This window comes from Tursiops truncatus, chromosome 2, assembly GCF_011762595.2.
Source record: "Tursiops truncatus isolate mTurTru1 chromosome 2, mTurTru1.mat.Y, whole genome shotgun sequence".
NCBI classification, from domain to species: Eukaryota; Metazoa; Chordata; class Mammalia; order Artiodactyla; family Delphinidae; genus Tursiops; species Tursiops truncatus.
The window spans coordinates 29,472,636-29,490,163 of NC_047035.1; the positions used below are offsets into that span (position 1 = coordinate 29,472,636).

The window sequence follows — 17,528 nt, forward strand, 5'->3', positions numbered from 1 at the left end:
AGGGGGAAAGGGATTCTAGGATATGTAGTTCTCAGCTGAACCGTGTTAATGACAGAACAATGACAGTGACAGTGACAATGACAGCAGTGTTTTTTCTCTTGTGGCTGGAGGATGCTAGGTGTAAAGGTTCATCACTCCTTTAGCTGGAGTAGAACACTGCCTATTTGAATTAGGAGCTTTGACCCCGGGGTTCTGTATTATAAGAGTTAGAGACCCTGAGCATCTTTCTGGAGCTGCAGTCTGGGATCTCACTGGCACCAGGTCTCTTCCTTCCTGGCATGACTTTTTTTTATTTTTAAAAGATTTATTTATTTATTCATTCATTCACACATTCATGCTGCGCCGGGTCTTAGTTGCAGCACATGGGATCTTCATTGTGGCATGAGGACTTCTTAGTTGCAGCATGCATGCGGGATCTAGTTCCCCAACCAGGGATTGAACCTCGGCCTCCTGTATTGGGAGCGTGGAGTCTTACCCACTGGACCACCAGGGAAGTCCCCTGGCCTGACTTTTTACAAGGACTGCAGTGTTCTTTAAACTGTACAGAGGAATTATGGATAGATAAAATTTGACTAATAAGTTCTTCTTTTTTTTAAACAGTTTTATTTAGATGTAATTCACATACCATGTATTTGTCATCCTTTTAAAGTATACAATTCTACAGTTCAGTGTTTTTAGTATATTTATAAAGTTGTACAGCCCTTAGCACTATCTAATTCCAGAACATTTTCATCACCCCAAATAGAAACCCTGTACCATTAGCAGTCACTCCCTATTCCTGCTTCCCCTAGCCTCTGGCAACCACTAACATACTTTCTGTCTCTATGAATTGGCCTGTAGTGGACATTTCATATAAATGGAATTATAGAATATGTAACATTTTGTGTCCGGCTTCTTTCACTTAATATGATGTTTTTAAGGTTCATCCACGTTGTAGCATATATCAGTACTTCCTTTTTATGGTTGAATAATATTTCATTGTATGATATACCACATTTTGTTTATCCATTCATCAGTTGATGGACATGTGGCTTGTTTCCACCTTTGGCTATTATGGATAATGCTGCTATGAACATTCATGTTCAGGTTTTGTGTGGACATGTGTTTTTAGTTCTCTTGGTTTATACCTAGGAGTGGAACTACTGAGACATATGGTAAGTCTATGTTTCACTTTTTGAGAAGCTGCCATACTGTTTTCCAGAGTGGCTGTGCCATTTAACATTCTCACCAGCAGTGTATGAGCATTGAAATTTCTCCATATCCTCACCAAAACTTGCCATTATCTTTTTGATCATAGCCATCCTAGTGGGTGTGAAGGGATATCTCGTTGTGGTTTTGATTTGCATTTCCCTGATGACTATGGTGTTGAGCATCTTTTCATGTGCTTATTGACCATTTATATATCTTCTCTGGAGAAATGTCTATGCAGATTTTTTGCTTAATATTTAATTAGGTTATTTTTTTCTTGTTGAGTTATAGGAATTATTTCTATATTCTGGACCACTAGTCCCTTATCAGATGTGTGATTTGCAAATATTTTTCCCATTCTTTGGGTTGTCTTTTCACTTGATGGAATCCTTTGCAGAATAAAAGCTTTTAATTTTGATGAAGTTCATTTTATCTATTTTTTCTTTTGTTGTATTGCTTTTGGTGTCATATCTAAGAGGCCTTTGCCTAATCCACGGTCATAAAATTTCCTCCTATGTCTTCTTCTAAGAGTTTATAGTTTTAGCTCTTTCATGACCACTAAGTTCTTATACTGACTGAGGCTTTAAAAGTTCCCGTTAGCTGTTTGCTAGGGGTACGTGCTGGGTGAGAGGCTTTTATCCTGGGACTTCTTTTCCTTGCCACCTTGACAAGTCAATCAAGGGGCCCTGGGAAGCACTTGTTCTTCTTGCAGGTGTTTCTAGCTATTTTGCAGTTTCCATATTTCATTGTCTTTTTTGTTTTTTCCTTTTTTTGGGAAGGTAACGAATGAAGAGGACTTTATTAGGAAATTGGACTGCAAACCTGATCAGCATCTGAAAGTGGTTTCCATTTTTGGAAATACTGGGGATGGGAAGTCTCATACCCTCAACCACACTTTCTTTTATGGCCGGGAAGTCTTCAAAACCTCCCCTGCCCAGGAGTCCTGCACTGTGGGAGTGTGGGCAGCATATGACCCAGTCCACAAAGTAGCAGTGATAGACACAGAAGGGCTCTTGGGGGCTACAGTGAACCTAAGCCAGAGAACACGGCTGCTGCTTAAGGTCCTGGCCATCTCAGACCTCGTCATCTATCGAACTCACGCAGACCGGCTGCACAATGACCTCTTCAAGTTCCTTGGGGACGCCTCAGAAGCTTACCTGAAGCACTTCACCAAGGAGCTCAAGGCTACCACTGCCCGCTGTGGCCTGGATGTCCCCCTGTCCACCCTGGGCCCTGCTGTTATCATTTTCCACGAGACTGTGCACACTCAGCTGCTAGGCTCTGGTGAGTAGATGGGGTACTATGTCACACATTGACCTTCCTGGGTACATTGGGCTGCAGTAGCAACTTGGTGGTGGTAGATTGCCCAGAAAAATTTCTGCTGGGCAAGACATAAGGAAGTGTCTCAAGAGGGATGGAGTGATTAACCACGTCAGAATCTGCTCATGATCAGGATGTGGATTGAGAATTGCCTGTTGGCTTTGGCGGTTTAGAGTCCTTGGGAATCTGGATAAGACTGTTTCCCAGGGATGGTGGGCATGAAAGCCTAATCAGAGTGGGATCAAGAGAACATTAGGAGAAAACTTAAGGTGGTATATTCACCTCTTTCAAAGAGTTCTTTCTATAAAGGGAAGCAGACAAATGAAGTGATAGCTGGAGGCTGATTTGGGACTTCAAGGAGTTTTCCCTTTTTAAAATTTAAGATGTGAGGTATTGCAGACACTTGTGTACTGACGGGAATGATTCACTAGAAAAGAAGAAGTGCAGATGTAAGAGAGAGACCAGGAGTGATGTACAGGTGGAGGGTTGACCTTAGGGGCATGGACAGTTCATCCATGACAGCAGGAGAGAAGGTAGATTATATGGACATGGTTACTGGTAAGTAGGCAGATGTGGTGGATGTGTGTGTGGAAGTTGTCTTATTGTTTCTATTTTCTTAAAGAAATGGGAAGCAAGAGCATCACCTGAGTGGGAGGATGAGGGAGCAGGTGCAGTGACAGTGATTGGATGCAGGTAGGGACGGTAGTGTGGGCCCCTAAAACAGTTACATTATTTATGTTCATTCAGTCAACAAAGTCTATTAAGTGCACAATGTCATGTGCTGAGCACTGGGGCCTCAAGCTGAAAAACAAAAAACAGTTCCCACCCTCGAATAGCTGATAGTCTAGTTGGAGAGACCACACGTGTTCTGTTCTCACAGGTCCTGGAGCTGTGAGAGTGCAGAAGAGGGGCCCTTTACACCTCCTTATGGGATCTAGGAAAGAGGAGGTGACATTTGAACTCTAGAGACTCGGCTATATAGAGGAGGGGAGTAAGGATGCTCCAGAAAGAGCAAACCCCTAGTATTTTGAAGAGCTCGTTGTGTCCAGGGAACTGTAGGTAGTTGTACAGTGAGTTCCTGGATTCCATTCTCACCCCCTTCAATGTGTCCTCCACAAAGCATGGGGAGTGATGCTTTTTAAAAGCTTAATTTATAATTTAGATCATGTCATACTCTTGCTTCCAACCTGCCAATAGCTTTCCACTAAATCAAAATAAAATCCAGGGCTTCCCTGGTGGCACACTGGTTAAGAAGCTGCCTACCAGTGTAGGCGACATGGGTTTGAGCCCTGGTCCGGGAAGATCCCACATGCTGCGGAGCAACTAAGCCCGTGCGCCACAACTACTGAGCCTGTGCTCTAGAGCCCATGAGCCACAACTACTGAGCCCACATGCCACAACTACGGGAGCCTGTGCTCCGCAACAAGAGAAGCCACCTCAATGAGAAGCCTGCGCACCACAACAAAGAGTAGCCCCCACTCACCTCAACTAGAGAAAGCCTGCGCACAGCAACGAAAACCCAGTGCAGACAAAAATAAATAAATAAAAATCCAGGACTTCCCTGGTGGCACAGTGGTTAAGAATCCGCCTGCCAATGCAGGGCACATGGGTTCGAGCCTTGGTCCGGGAAGATCCCACATGCCGCGGAGCAACTAAGCGCGTGCGCAGCTACTGAGCCTGAGCTCCAGAGCCCGCGAACCACAACTGCTGAGCCCGCATGCCACAACTACTGAATCCCACGTGCCTAGAGCCTGTGCTCCACAACAAAAGAAGCCACTGCAATGAGAAGCCTGCGCACCGCAACGAAGAGTAGCCCCCGCTCGCTGCAACTAGAGAAAGCCCATGCGCAGCAATGAAGACCCAAAGCAGCAAAAAAAAAAAAAAAAAAAAATCTAAACTCCTAATTACGGTGTCCTCACTCTACCTCCTGCCTCTGTTTCTGAACTCTTTCTCTAGTTACCCCGTTTCACTCTCTCCGCTAGCTATACCAGCCTTTTCTCTGTTCCCATCTTTGCATATGCTACTCTGTCTGCCTGGAACAGTCTTTCCCCAGTTAGCCGTCCTCTTTCAGATTCATCTCAACTCTCACCCCATTGGAGCCTTTCCCAAGTGTCTCCTTTAAAGTGGTCCTTCCTGCACCCCGGTGGTCACAGTCTTACTGCATCACCTTGTTCATGTGCATCAGGGCACCTGTCGCTGTCTGAAATCATCCTGTTTGTTTGCTTACTTGTTTTTGGCCTTTTCCCCTTGGAATGGCAACTCCGTGACGGCAGGAACCTTGCCTGTCTTATTCACTGCTGCCTTTGAAGAGCCTGGATGAGTGCTTGACACACAGTAGGCTCTCATCAGATATTTGCTGAATGAAGGGGCTCAGTGTGTCTGAAGCATAGATGGTGTGGGAGGGAGTAGTGGACATACTCAGGGATCAGATCATGCGTGGATGGCCTTGATTGAGGTCACAAGTATGACAAGAGCCCCTGAAGGATTCTAAGCAGGGAGTTACGTGATCAGATCTGTATTTTCAGAAGATCCCCTGCGGCCTTTTGCGGGATGAACTAGAGAGGCATGCCTGGAGGCAGGGAGATGGCCAGAAGGTTATCACCGTACTAGGTGAGGAGTGATGGGGCCTGAGCCAGGGCAGGGGCAGTAGGCGGGAAGTGGACAGACTGGGACTGTATTAAGGAGTTAGAATCTGAAGGACCTGGGTCTAGTGGGAAGATGAGAAATCTAAATATTCCGGAGTGGAAGAAGAGCCTCATTAGCATGTGACTCTGAGATAAGGAGAGGGGGTTGGAAATGCTGACTTTAGGGTGCCTCCTGTGATCAGCATTTTTATGCCACTTTGGATCTTTACAACTTTGGTGAGGGGAAGGTCTAACTTCCAGTTCAGGATTTTGAAATAACTAGCCTTTCAAAAGTAACTTTTTTTTTGGCTGTGTGCCATGCACTATGCTAGGTGTTTGTTTATTTATTTGTTTTTAAAAAAATAAATGCTGAGGGCTTCCCTGGTGGTACAGTGGTTAAGAATCCACCTGCCAATGCAGGGGACATGGGTTCGAACCCTGGTCTGGGAAGATCCCACATGTCGCGGAGCAACTAAACCCATGTGCGACAACTACTGAGCCTGTGCTCTAGAGCTCGTGCTCCCAACAAGAGAAGGCACCGCAGTGAGAAGCCCGCACACTGCAACGAAGAGTAGCCCTCGCTCGCTGCAACTAGAGAAAGCCCACGCGCAGCAACGGAGACCCAACACAGCCAAAAAAAAAAAAAAAAAAATGCTGAATAACATTAAAAAAAAATTTTTTAGAATTTATTTTTTAAATTTATTTTTATTTTTTGGCTGCGATACACGGCATTGTGGGATCTTAGTTCCCTGACCAGGGATTGAACCTGCACCCCCTGCAGTGGAAGTGTGGAGTCTTAACCACTCGACTGCCAGGGAAGTCCCAACACTTTCTAAAAATAAACGCTAACTTAAGATATCCTTGTTATTCAGCTCAGTCAACAGCAGCCATATTTTACAGATGAAGAAACTGAACTCAGCTTAGGTTATGTAACCAAGGAGGTTCCAGCTAGCAGGTTGCAAAATTGGGATTCAAAACAAGGTCTCTAACTCCTAAATCCAGAGTTGTTTCTGGAATACCATCACTGTTTCCTGAAACCTTGAGATGGAACCAAGACAGCCAGAGTTTATGCAGGGTAGGAGAGGTGCCAAAATTGTGGGCAAATTGATAATTACATATTTCTCTGTCTTGTAGACTTTTGGATTTTGTTAGATCCTGGTCTTTTTCTGGACAGAGGATTCCTAGGTGGGAGTTAGTAGGCAAATTATCTCTGTTTTACAAACGAGCAGACCAAGCTCCCATAATCATTTGGGAGCGATTACTTGTTCAGGGACAAGCTGTGAGCTGATGTTGGGAGAAAGTGAAGGTGGTCAGGCTTCTGGGTGCCTTTGGGAGAAGTCACTTCCTGATGGGCTGCTCCTTCCTTCAAGAGTGACTCACAGGAAGAGTTCAGGAGGAGATGGGGTTAGGGATTGACTGCAGAATTTTGGCTACTTCTCTTTGATGACTGTACCTTTAAATATGAGCTAAAGCCACATTTCCAGTGTTAATTGGAGTGATTTTGTTGTTAAAGCATTAAAGGAAATTTAAAAGTCCTTCCAAGTTTTACCTCCAAAATATTTATTGCATCTGTTTATACTGCTACTCCCCAAATTTCTGGATAAATGTTGGTGAAACTATGGGGAGGCTGATACCCTCACACGTTGGCAGTTTGTCCACAGCTTCACCAGCATAAGACCAGCACTTTCAAAGTAGCTATTTATTTTAAATGTTCGTTCGTAGGTGACTGGTGGAATACGTCCATAGAATAGAAGACTGTGTAGCTGTTAAAAAAGAATAAGGAATGTCTCAGAGTATAACCTGACAAGGACATATTTACAGTATGTTATTAAGTGATGAAAGCAAGTTGCATAAATGTGTTGGTAATTGAGTAAGAAAAGAAAGTCTGAAAGTGTAAACATTGGCCTGTAGTTACCTTGATGAGGAGGAGGAGGGAGCAGAGGATGTACATTTCTTTCCTTTTATGCTTTGACATGTTTGGATTTTTTCTTTTTAAATAAATTTATTTATTATTTCTTTTGGCTGTGTTGGGTCTTCGTTGCTGCACGCGGGCTTTCTCTAGTTGCGGCGAGCGGGAGCTACTCTTGTTGTGGTGTGTGGGCTTCTCATTGCGGTGGCTTGTCCGTTGCGGAGCATGGGCTTTAGGCACGTGGGTTTCAGTAGTTGTGGCACACATGCTCAGTAGTTGTGGCTTACAGACTCTAGAGCTCAGGCTCAGTAGTTGTGGCGCACAGTCTTAGTTGCTCTGTGGCATGTGGGATCTTCCTGGACCAGGGCTCGAACCTGTGTCCCCTGCATTGGCAGGCGGATTCTTAACCACTGAGCCACCAGGGAAGTCCATGTTTGGATTTTTTACAGTGAGCACATTTTTTTTAAAAGGCACTTCCTTGAAATGTAACATACATACCAAAAAGTGCACATTATATCAAAAGTGTATATGTGATGCATTTTCACCAGCTGAGCATACATGTGAATTCAGTACTAGATCATGACACACCAGCACCCACGTCCCAGCTTGTGCTCCCTTCTAGGCAAAGGTAACCTGAATTCCAACAGCATAGATCAGTTCTGCCTGTTTATGTACTTTATATTTACGGAGTCAGACTATATATCCCTTTAATAATGAAAGACAGGCGACTTTTTTTTTTTCTTTTAAAGAGAGGCCACTGTTCACGTACCTGTTTCTGCTTGTCCAGATCACCCCTCTGAGGTGCCCGAGAAGCTCATCCAGGACCGGTTCCGGAAGCTGGGCCGCTTCCCTGAAGCCTTCAGTTCCATTCATTACAAGGGAACGAGGACATACAATCCTCCCACAGACTTTTCTGGTCTTCGACGTGCTTTGGAGCAACAACTAGAGAATAACACCACCCGTTCTCCCCGGCACCCAGGGGTCATCTTCAAAGCCCTGAAGGTCAGTTGGCTTCTGCCCCGAGTGCTTCTCATTGGGGTACCAGTGGGTGGTAAGAACACTCAATTCTCCAGCTTTTGTCGATGCCAGTGATTAGAAATCTGGGCTTGAAAGAGAGGATATATGAAAGGAAGGGCATGAGTAGAGTTTGCACCTGTTGAATGGCCTCATCTTGCCAGGAACATGAGTATGGAGGAATCTTGGATGATAGTTAAAAGGTGACAGGTCCTCATCTTGGAGAAAAACCTTATTTTACCATTCTTTATAAGGAATTCATCAAATCAATTCCTGCCAGTTCTGCTTCCTTTTTTGCAGTTTGCTTTGTGTATACCTCTGTGTCACCATGCCTGCAGACTGAGTACAGAGGAGCAGGGAGGGAGCAGGGCCTTTGGGGCAGTGCTGGGAGTGTGGGATTTGGAGAAGGGACAGCAAGTGTGGACATGAAGACTTGAGCTAGGGATCTGAGGGTGCCCTGACGGTTAGGGCATAGAGCCTGAGACTGGAAGGGATAGGAGGAGTGCTTTTGCGTAAAGATAGGTCAGCCCTGGTTTACCCAGCAACAGACTTTGGGCATATGCTGATTTGCTTAATCCATTGAGTTTAAAGAGTTTGCAGTGGGACATAATGTAAACGATTTATGAATCTGGGTAAATTGTATATGGGAGTTCCTTGTACTATTCTTGCAACTTTTCTACGAGTTTGAAATTATATCAAAATGAAAAGTTAAAAAGAAAAAGGGGGGGTGGTGGATGAAAAGTTACCCCTCAAAAATGGTTTATGGTTTTTGCATAGTGCTTGGTAAAGGCTGGATGTTTGTATCCTCCCAAAATTCATATGTTGAAATCCTAATGCCCAATGTGATGGAGGGCTTTTGGGAGGTGATTGGGTCATCAAGATGGAGCCCTCATAAGTGACATTATAAAAGTGCTCTTATAAAAGAAGCCCCAGAGTGGGATAGGGAGGGAGACGTGAGAGGGAGGGGATATGGGGATATATGTATACATATGGCTGATTAACTCTGTTATACAGCAGAAACTAACACAACATTGTAAAGCAACTATACTCCAACAAAGATGTTAAAAAAAAATAAAAAGAAGAAGCCCCAGAGAGCTCCCTAGCCCCTTCCACCAAGAGAGGACACAGTGAGAAGGCACCATCTGTGAACCAGAAAGCAGGCCCTCACTGGAAGGCCACCATGCTGGCACCCTGATCTTGGACTTCCAGCCTGCAGAACTGTGGGGAATAAATTTCTGTTGTTAATAATCTACCCAGTCTGTGGTATTTTGTTATAGCAGCCTGAATGGACTATAAAAGCTGGTGCTTTGGAGTCAGACAGACTTGTGTTGGAATCCCATTTCCGCCATTTACCTGCTGCTTGGTCTTAGGAAATTAGTTTGTCTTTCGTTTGTTCATTCATTCAACAAATAAATGAGTGAATCTTTGTGCCAGGTAGAGTTTCAGGTGCTGGGAATACAGTGGAAAATAAGATAGACAACAATCCTTGCCCTTATTGTACTTCTTCAGACCTTTTTCCTCGTCTGTAAAAAAGGGGCAATAGTAGGATGTTCCTAATGAAGTTGATGAGGGGATTCCTACTGAAGTTCCTAATGAAGTTGAGGAGGGGATTAAATGAGAACTCATACTTTAAGAAGCAAAGTACTTGGTATATAGTAAATTTTCCATAAGTGTTAACTAATGTGAATAATGTTAAGGGAAAAAAACTATGAAAAATGATTATATTTGAATAATTCATGAAATACATATTTCTAATTAGAATTTGAGGTTAAAGTATACTTAGATTTATTGGCTACTGTCCATTGTAATGGCTCAAAGGTAGTCAAGTGGAAGATTACACCCAAGTATTGCAAGCATTTTTAAAAGAGGGGAATCCATGCTATGTTATACAAAGGGCTGTAAAATCTGGTAAGTATGAACGACTAGGCCAATGGCTGGATTCTAGAGTTCCTTAGGTTTTCTCAAAGCTAACCCAGCTTAAAGTTTAAATAAGACCTTCAGGGACACTGAGTGCTCTAAGCAGTAGTTAGTGGTCAGGGATTCTACCCTCAGGTGTCTTGGATGTCCTACTCCAGGCCAGTTTGTTAGGTACTTAAAAAAAAATTTATTTATTTATTTATTTATTTATGGCTACATTGGGTCTTCGTTGCTGCGCGCAGGCTTTCTCTAGTTGTGGCAAGCGGGGGCTACTCTTTGTTGCGGTGCACAGGCTTCTCATTGTGGTGGCTTCTCTTGTGGAGCACGGGCTCTAGGCACGTGGGCTTCAGTAGTTGTGGCACGCATGCTCAGTAGTTGTGGCTCATGGGCTCTAGAGCGCAGGCTCAGTAGTTGTGGTGCGTGGGCTTAGTTGCTCTGTGGCATGTGGGATCTTCCTGGACCTGGGATCGAACCTGTGTCCCCTGCATTGGCAGGTGGATTCTTAACCACTGCGCCACTGGGAAGTCCCATTGTTAGGTACTTTTGAGAAAAAGAGTTATAGTGTATTCTTATGAAGTGATATGATTCATGAAGCTTTCTGTGATTAAAATGAGCCTGGTCAGCTGGAGTTTTGAGGCTTCTTGGTAAGTGCTGTCCTCAGAGTTTACCTGGCTCCTATATATTCTGTTCTCTGAGGCAGGGTCTGTGCTGTACTGAGATGTGGGCCCACTGCTCTGTGCATGGGAAGGAGTTACCTGTTTAAGCATGTGTTTTGGGCTCTCCCCAGGGAGCTGTGGGGTCTTGGAACTTACTCAAATCCTTGAAAAAATTGTTTTTGTCTTTTTCTGGTTGTTGTTTTGTTTCAATTAGAAGTTGTTAATTCTCTGGTAATCACTCTAATAGAAAACTACCTTTAAGGTCTGCATTAGGCAAATTGACGCAGGAGAGTTTTATTGCTGTTAAAATACACTCTTCATAGTTTATAGCAGTGGATAATAATGGTCGTTTATTTTTCTCCACTTATTTTTTGTTTTGTGTTGTATTTTTTTTTTTTTTTTTTTGCGGTACGTAGGCCTCTCACTGTTGTGGCCTCTCCCGTTGCGGAGCACAGGCTCCGGACGCGCAGGCTCAGCGGCCATGGCTCACGGGCCCAGCCGCTCCGCGGCATGTGGGATCTTCCCAGACCGGGGCACGAACCTGTGTGCCCTGCATCGGCAGGCGGACTCTCAACCACTGCGCCTCCAGGGAAGCCCTTGTGTTGTATTTTTTAAAAAAATAAGCAGCCTTGAATCCTTTTTGGAACAAAAGAGCTGGGATGGTCATAAGCAGATAAATTATCAGTGCCAAAATAACTTGTTTGGCTTTCTGATTCTTCCATTTTTTTTCTTTCTCTCCTGGTATTTATGCTTTACCTTGTCCAGTTCCTCACTAACTCACTGAGTAAACACTTCAGGAAGCCTAGGAATATATTCCAATATGATTTTGTTTCCTATATGATTTTCTTTTTATTTTACATAAAGTATGCAGGAATATTGTTAGGAAAAAATGTATAAACCTTTTGGAAAAATGGAGAGACAAATCACATAAGAGGCAGTCAAGACTGTGATGCACAAATAAAAAAATCTCAACTCTCTAGTAATCAAAGAAATTAAGACCACAACCATGCAAGGGCAAACACTGACAAGTTTGGCAATAAAATGTCAAAAAGGGTATGAAGCAATGTAAACTCTTATAAACTTCCAGTGGAAGTAAAATTAGTACAACCACTTTGAAATGCAATAGTAGAGGTAAAGATATGCATAATATATATTCTAATCATATCATTTCTAGGAATTTGCCTTAAAGAAACTCTCCCACAGGAACACAGAGAACTATGTGAGGAAGTTAATAGTAGCATCCTTGTAATAGCAAAGAAAAACAGTGTGCAAAAAATAGATAAATAAAAATGGGGTATTATATGATTCTTTGCTACTTATTTTAAAAAGAGAATTGGGGTTGTGGTGTATGTGTGTACACTTAATATACCTTTTTTTTCATGGAACATTGAAGCCTAGCATTTTTTCCATGCTATTAAATATTTCTATGAAAACATGTTTTTAAAATAGCTCCATGCTTTTTCATTTATATGAATGGATCATTTTTTACATTTAGTAATTCTGCCCTTATTTTAATAGTAGTTTCCCTTTTTCCTTATTATATTTTCCAAGTATTTAAAGGTATTGCCCACATTCTGCCTGTTTCCTTAGGATAAATTACAACTCCCAATACTACTGCTGGCCAACCTTTCTGGAGTGTTTACTGATGCCATGTACTGTGCTCTGCACCGCACGTGTATTCATTCTTTTAATCCTCATACCAACTCTGAGGTGGAGAAATGGAGGCACAGAGAGGTTCATTGATTGGCCTGAGATGACTCCTCTAATAAGTGGTGGAGAGATTGAACCAGATGGTCTGACTCCCAAGTCTATATAACCCTGTGTTGTATTCCTTCTCAGTAGTTACTCAACTTTTAAGAAGGTCAGAAGGTGTGGTCACCTTTAAAGGTTCCTGATGCATATTGCCAGTTGCCTTTAGAAAGGACATTCTTATAAGTTGTATTTGTGTGTTTGGTTAATTTAAAAAGTTATTTTTTAAATTAGAAAGCAATGTGTGTTTGTGATAAACGACTCAAATAGTACAGAAACATGTAAGACATGACTTAAGTCCCTTTCTCTCCTCTCCCCTCTCACTGTATGATAACTGTTGTTAATACTTTCTTGTTTATGCCTCTAGAAATTTTGGTGCTACGTCAGTGCATACAGAAGTATATGTATATAATGTATATGTATATTTTCTCCCTAAATATATCGGATCCTAGGGAAGTTTAATCTTTTTTCCTTCTCCATATTCTCTTTTCATGTTCGTTATTGAAAAGGAAATGTGATTAATGAGAAAGATTGAGGAGTTTGTAGAATGTGTGAGTGTGTGTGTGTGTGTGTGTGTGTGTGTATGTGAGTGAGCGTGAGTGAGAGAGAGATCTACAGTCTCTTTCTGCTCTAGCTGCTTGCCCCTATGTTTCCCGATTCATCCTGCTGACCTGATCACTCTTCCTACCATTTAGCCATGTTGTGGTCCAGGCTCCAGTCCCTTTTTTCCAGCTGGGTTATTTCCCCCACTTCTTGACCACTCACTCCTTTGCTCTGTTTCCACAGTAGCAACAGCCCAGATACCTACCAGCAGGGCATATTCTCACTGATCAAGTAAGTCTATTTAAAGAAAAGAGATGCTTAGGTCCCTACTGAATAAGGGAATTGAATATTGAATTAACTATTGTTGCCTGTATTTACAGTTCTGAATAATGGAGAGAACAATTTTAAAGTTGAATTCGATAGGTTTTATGTAATATCTCCTTTAGCCTCCAATCTCTAAAACTAGAAACTCTGACTTTCTAATTCTGTCACATCAGGAAGCACCTATTAAGTATTTATAAAGTTATTATATTTTTGGGGGGGGTGGGTGGCATCATGGATTACATAAGAGTCTCCATTTCAAATCAAAATTCACTGCTAGCCTTTGGTGACTGGGGCTAAACTTACAGGTTCAGTAGTAAGAGCCCTACTGTTGCCAAGGCAACTAAAGTTCAAGATCATCTGGCCTCCAGGCAACCTTTTCCAGATTGGCCTCAAGTGCTTTCCCAAGCTTTCTCAGGAAAGGTCCTTCCCTGCCTCTTAAGGCTTTGGGACCTCAGGAGGAGGAGAGCCCAAGAAACCCTGGAATGATGTGATGTTTGGAATTTTTGAAGGACGAAGTATGTGGATTAGGTGGTCATGTCCACGCTGGAAAGGAACAATCAGGTTATAGAGGAAGGAAAACAGTGTCTCCTTACCCTTGTATCTAAAACACGTGAACATCAGATTTTCTTTTTAACAGTTACTGTTTTATTCACATACTCATGATGCAGTAAGTCCTCCTGATGCTTGTAAGTTCTCATTCACTACTGACTGCCAGCTCTTCAGTGACTTGTGAGGGAAATGAGATGCTTGTGTTACCCAGCATTTGAGAGGATGGGTGACCAGCATCTGAAGTGATGAGGCTGGTTGGTCTAGGAGTTCTTCTCTTTCTGATGTCACAAGAAGTTACTGTTGCCTTGGCCAACATAATGTCTAGGGCAGGTGATGATGGTGGTTCTGTGGGGATTTGTCCCATGGGAATCAGGCTGCAGATTGTTTTATGCTTAGCCTTGAGACACTTAGAAATGCCCCCATTTTTCTGAAGAACTTTCAGAGAAGTGAACCAGGCCACTTGAATTTGGAATAGAAAAAACCTTGTGCTTATCACTATTATTGGGCTGCAATTTTATATTTACTGGAGAGTGGCATGCCTTCTGAATTCAACCCAGCTGTTGGATTCATGCTAAATTTGGTATTATTTTTCCTAAGGAAAACTAGGACTTAGGTTACCCTTTCAGTTACCTGGGGCTAAAAGTGCTATTCTTTGGTTTTCCTTATACCTCCTTAGTAACTTCTGCATTCCTTAGTTAGCTCTGTGTTTTTTCTTTCTTATTTTTTCTTTATTTATTTTTTTTTGCGGTACGTGGGCCTCTAACTGTTGTGGCCTCTCCCGTTGCGGAGCACAGGCTCTGGACGCGCAGGCTTAGTGGCCATGGCTCACGGGCCTAGGCGCCCCGCGGCATGTGGGATCTTCCCGGACCAGGGCACAAACCCGTGTCCCCTGCATCGGCAGGCAGACTCTCAACCACTGCGCCACCAGGGAAGCCCTTTCTTTCTTATTTTAACACTGCTTTAGGTACATAAGCATCTTTTTGCAGCTAAATATTCACCAACAAATGCAAACAGCCATGAAGACCAATGAGCCATCATGGAAAAGAGAGAAGTTCTTATATCCCCTGTGTTACCTGAATTAGTGAGGGAATAAGAGAGTTCTCAGCATAAAAAATAAAGATGATATTAATAATGGCAGCTAACGTTTTCTGAGCTCTCAGTCTATGCCAAGTGCTCTACATGAGTAACTTCATTTGATCTTTACAGTGTAATCCATGGAGACCCCTACTGAGGAAGGTACTGCTAGCACCCCCATTTTATAGATAAGGAAATAAAGGCACAGAGTGCAGACCTGCCACCTGCAAGCTAAAATAACTTTGGTGGGGGTCTCATGTTTTATTTATGCAAATTTTCCATTTAGTTTCATACTATATCCATGTTTGTTTTTTATCTGAAAATAACTTCCTCCCCGTATCTTTCAGTAAATTGATGCATTGGGAAGATAATGCTCTATTTTTCCACCAGCTAGCCCCAGAGAGTTATGCACACAGCTGTTTGAGAAATACAGCCCTAAGAGTTATCAGTGATTTGGCCAATCAACGAGTAGTTAGCCATACATTAGAGAGGGCCTGTGGGCCTGGGATGAAGCCTGGCGCGGAGGCAGGGCCAAGGTGAGGAGGAGAGGGCAGGGGTTGGTGTGCACATGGGGGTTGGTGCTGGGGCACTTCATTCCAGAGGTCCTAGTTGAGTACTTGTTAGGACATTTGCTCGGAGTGAGAGGAGGATACAAAGGTAGGAAATGTCTTTCACGGTGTTAGTGATCTAGTCTGGGAGGTAAAATACGTATAACAGGCTCATAGCTTTTGCCTCATCACCTCATCACTTAGTACGTGGTTCAGATGTTGAGGACGGCAGGTGCTCAGGGAAGGCAAAGCGTGGTCTTTCTAGAGTGGTTGGGAAGGCTTCATGGAAAAGGTCCCCGAAAGATGGGTCACATTCTGAAGTAAGAGGAGGACCGTGTAGGCTAGTAAGTGATTCTACTTGCCTTGCTTCTCGTTTATTCTCTTTAATATTCATAGGTATATGCCGTTATAGTCTCTCTCAAAATCTTAGTTGTTTTCCCTGTTACTCTTTACAGAATTACCCCAAGAGAACAGGACATATATGTATTATTAGACTGTTTTTTTTGGTCTGAGTCAAGGATTGCCACTTGGTTGGCCATCGCTGGCAGATGGTGTCTTACAAGCCTGTGCATTATCCTTGCAGGAGCTGAATTTTAATGCACGTGGGTGAGGCCCTCACCCTTAGTTCGACACATTCTTTGCCGCTACTCTTGTCTGAACACCTGACCTGACTCAACATTGAGAGCATGTGCTTTTGTAAACACTTCGTTTACAACTCAGGGTATTAGGTTTCATTGAAAAAAGGGAAAGGAACTTTAATAAATAAGTTCTCCTTAAGTGAAATTCCATTTAGAGCTTGAGAACCTTAGTTTAAAACCTAATCTGCCCCTTTTCCAAGTCTCATCTTAAAATTTCTTTTGCCTTTTTACTAAAGGAAGTAACATTTTGTTTTAAGCTACTGTTACTTCTCTTCCCCTGAATAGTGCCTGGCTGCCTCAGAATGAGGGATTGAGAGAAGCTTGGAATTGCGAGCATTTAATAATTTTTAAAGCCTGGAAAGCCCATTTCTGTTTAATTTATATAACTTTTTCCACTGCATACGAGTAAGGGCCTGGAAGGAAAAAACCAGCCTGAAGAATGCTTTCAATATAAAGTAGTGAGTGAAAACAGAGGTTTAGAAATGGAAGCTGCCTTTAAACATAAAATTTTCAGTTTGTTTCTGCAAATACTTTTATCTTTCTTCTTAGCATTTATTTTGGCCACTTGCTGTCTTTTTTTTTTGGTACGCGGGCCTCTCACTGCTGTGGCCTCTCCTGTTGCGGAGCACAGGCTCCAGACGCGCAGGCTCAGCGGCCATGGTTCATGGGCCCAGCCGCTCCGCAGCATGTGGGATCTTCCTGGACCGGGGCACGAACCCGTGTCCCCTGCATCGGCAGGCGGACTCTCAACCACTGCGCCACCAGGGAAGTCCTGGCCACTTGCTGTCTTTTAGGTTACTGTAGTTGATAAAAGACTGCCAGAACCTATAATAATTCCTCCTTGCTTTTTGGCTGATAACCCTTATTCTACATATAGTTCTGTGGTTTCATAAACTCCAGTGAGCACCTTTGGTTAGAACTGGTGGAGATGCCCAGGAAACTCCCAGCTCACTTCTCAGCTCTGCCTGCCTCTGACTGAAAGACAAGCCACCTTCTTTAGTGTTGGGTTTTTGGTCCCAGCTTCACAAAGTTGAAGTGGACATTAGTCAATATCTGGTGGTTTTGAATGAAAGACAGAGAGTGTGTGAGGTGTTTATAACTTGCATGGTAATTAGGAGAGAACGGTAACTTTGTTTGCTTACTTCTGACCTCGTGGGAAACGGGCCGGTTCTTTCTGAGGTTTCCTGTGGTGAGGATTGGTGCAAGTCGGGCCAAGAAGGTCTAGGGTAAAGAGCAGAAGTCATTGGCTTCCCTCTTCTAGCTGTGGAGCCCATAAGAAATAAGCCAGCAGTGAGGGCATATTAGAAAGGCAAGCAGTGGGACTTCCCTGGTGGTCCAGTGGTTAAGACTCTGCACTTTCACTGCAGAGGGTGTGGGTTTGATCCAAGTTCCACATGCTGGGCGGTGTGGGAAAAAACAAAGAAGAAAAGGAAAACAATAATCAATAAAGTTCATTTCAAAAAAAAAAAAAAGGC

The 17,528-nt window shown here is 43.1% G+C and overlaps 2 protein-coding genes across 6 annotated transcripts in view; one reads left to right on the forward strand and one right to left on the reverse strand.

Moving 5' to 3' along the window:
* The window catches only part of ZFYVE1 (zinc finger FYVE-type containing 1), a 49,049-nt gene that overhangs the window by 20,144 nt on the left and 11,377 nt on the right, over nucleotides 1–17,528 (forward strand). For all 5 annotated transcript variants that reach the window (XM_033850943.2, XM_033850942.2, XM_073800285.1 and 2 more), the window contains exons 3-4: nucleotides 1,968–2,472; nucleotides 7,829–8,043. In XM_033850943.2, the coding sequence (XP_033706834.1) occupies nucleotides 1,968–2,472; nucleotides 7,829–8,043 (720 nt within the window). The remainder of the gene's footprint in view (nucleotides 1–1,967; nucleotides 2,473–7,828; nucleotides 8,044–17,528) is intronic.
* DCAF4 (DDB1 and CUL4 associated factor 4) overlaps nucleotides 8,038–17,528 on the reverse strand; it is a 54,229-nt gene continuing 44,738 nt past the window's right edge. Inside the window, exon 14 of the mRNA XM_073800287.1 lies at nucleotides 8,038–17,450. Within this exon, the coding sequence (XP_073656388.1) occupies nucleotides 17,412–17,450 (39 nt within the window). The 3' untranslated portion in view covers nucleotides 8,038–17,411. The remainder of the gene's footprint in view (nucleotides 17,451–17,528) is intronic.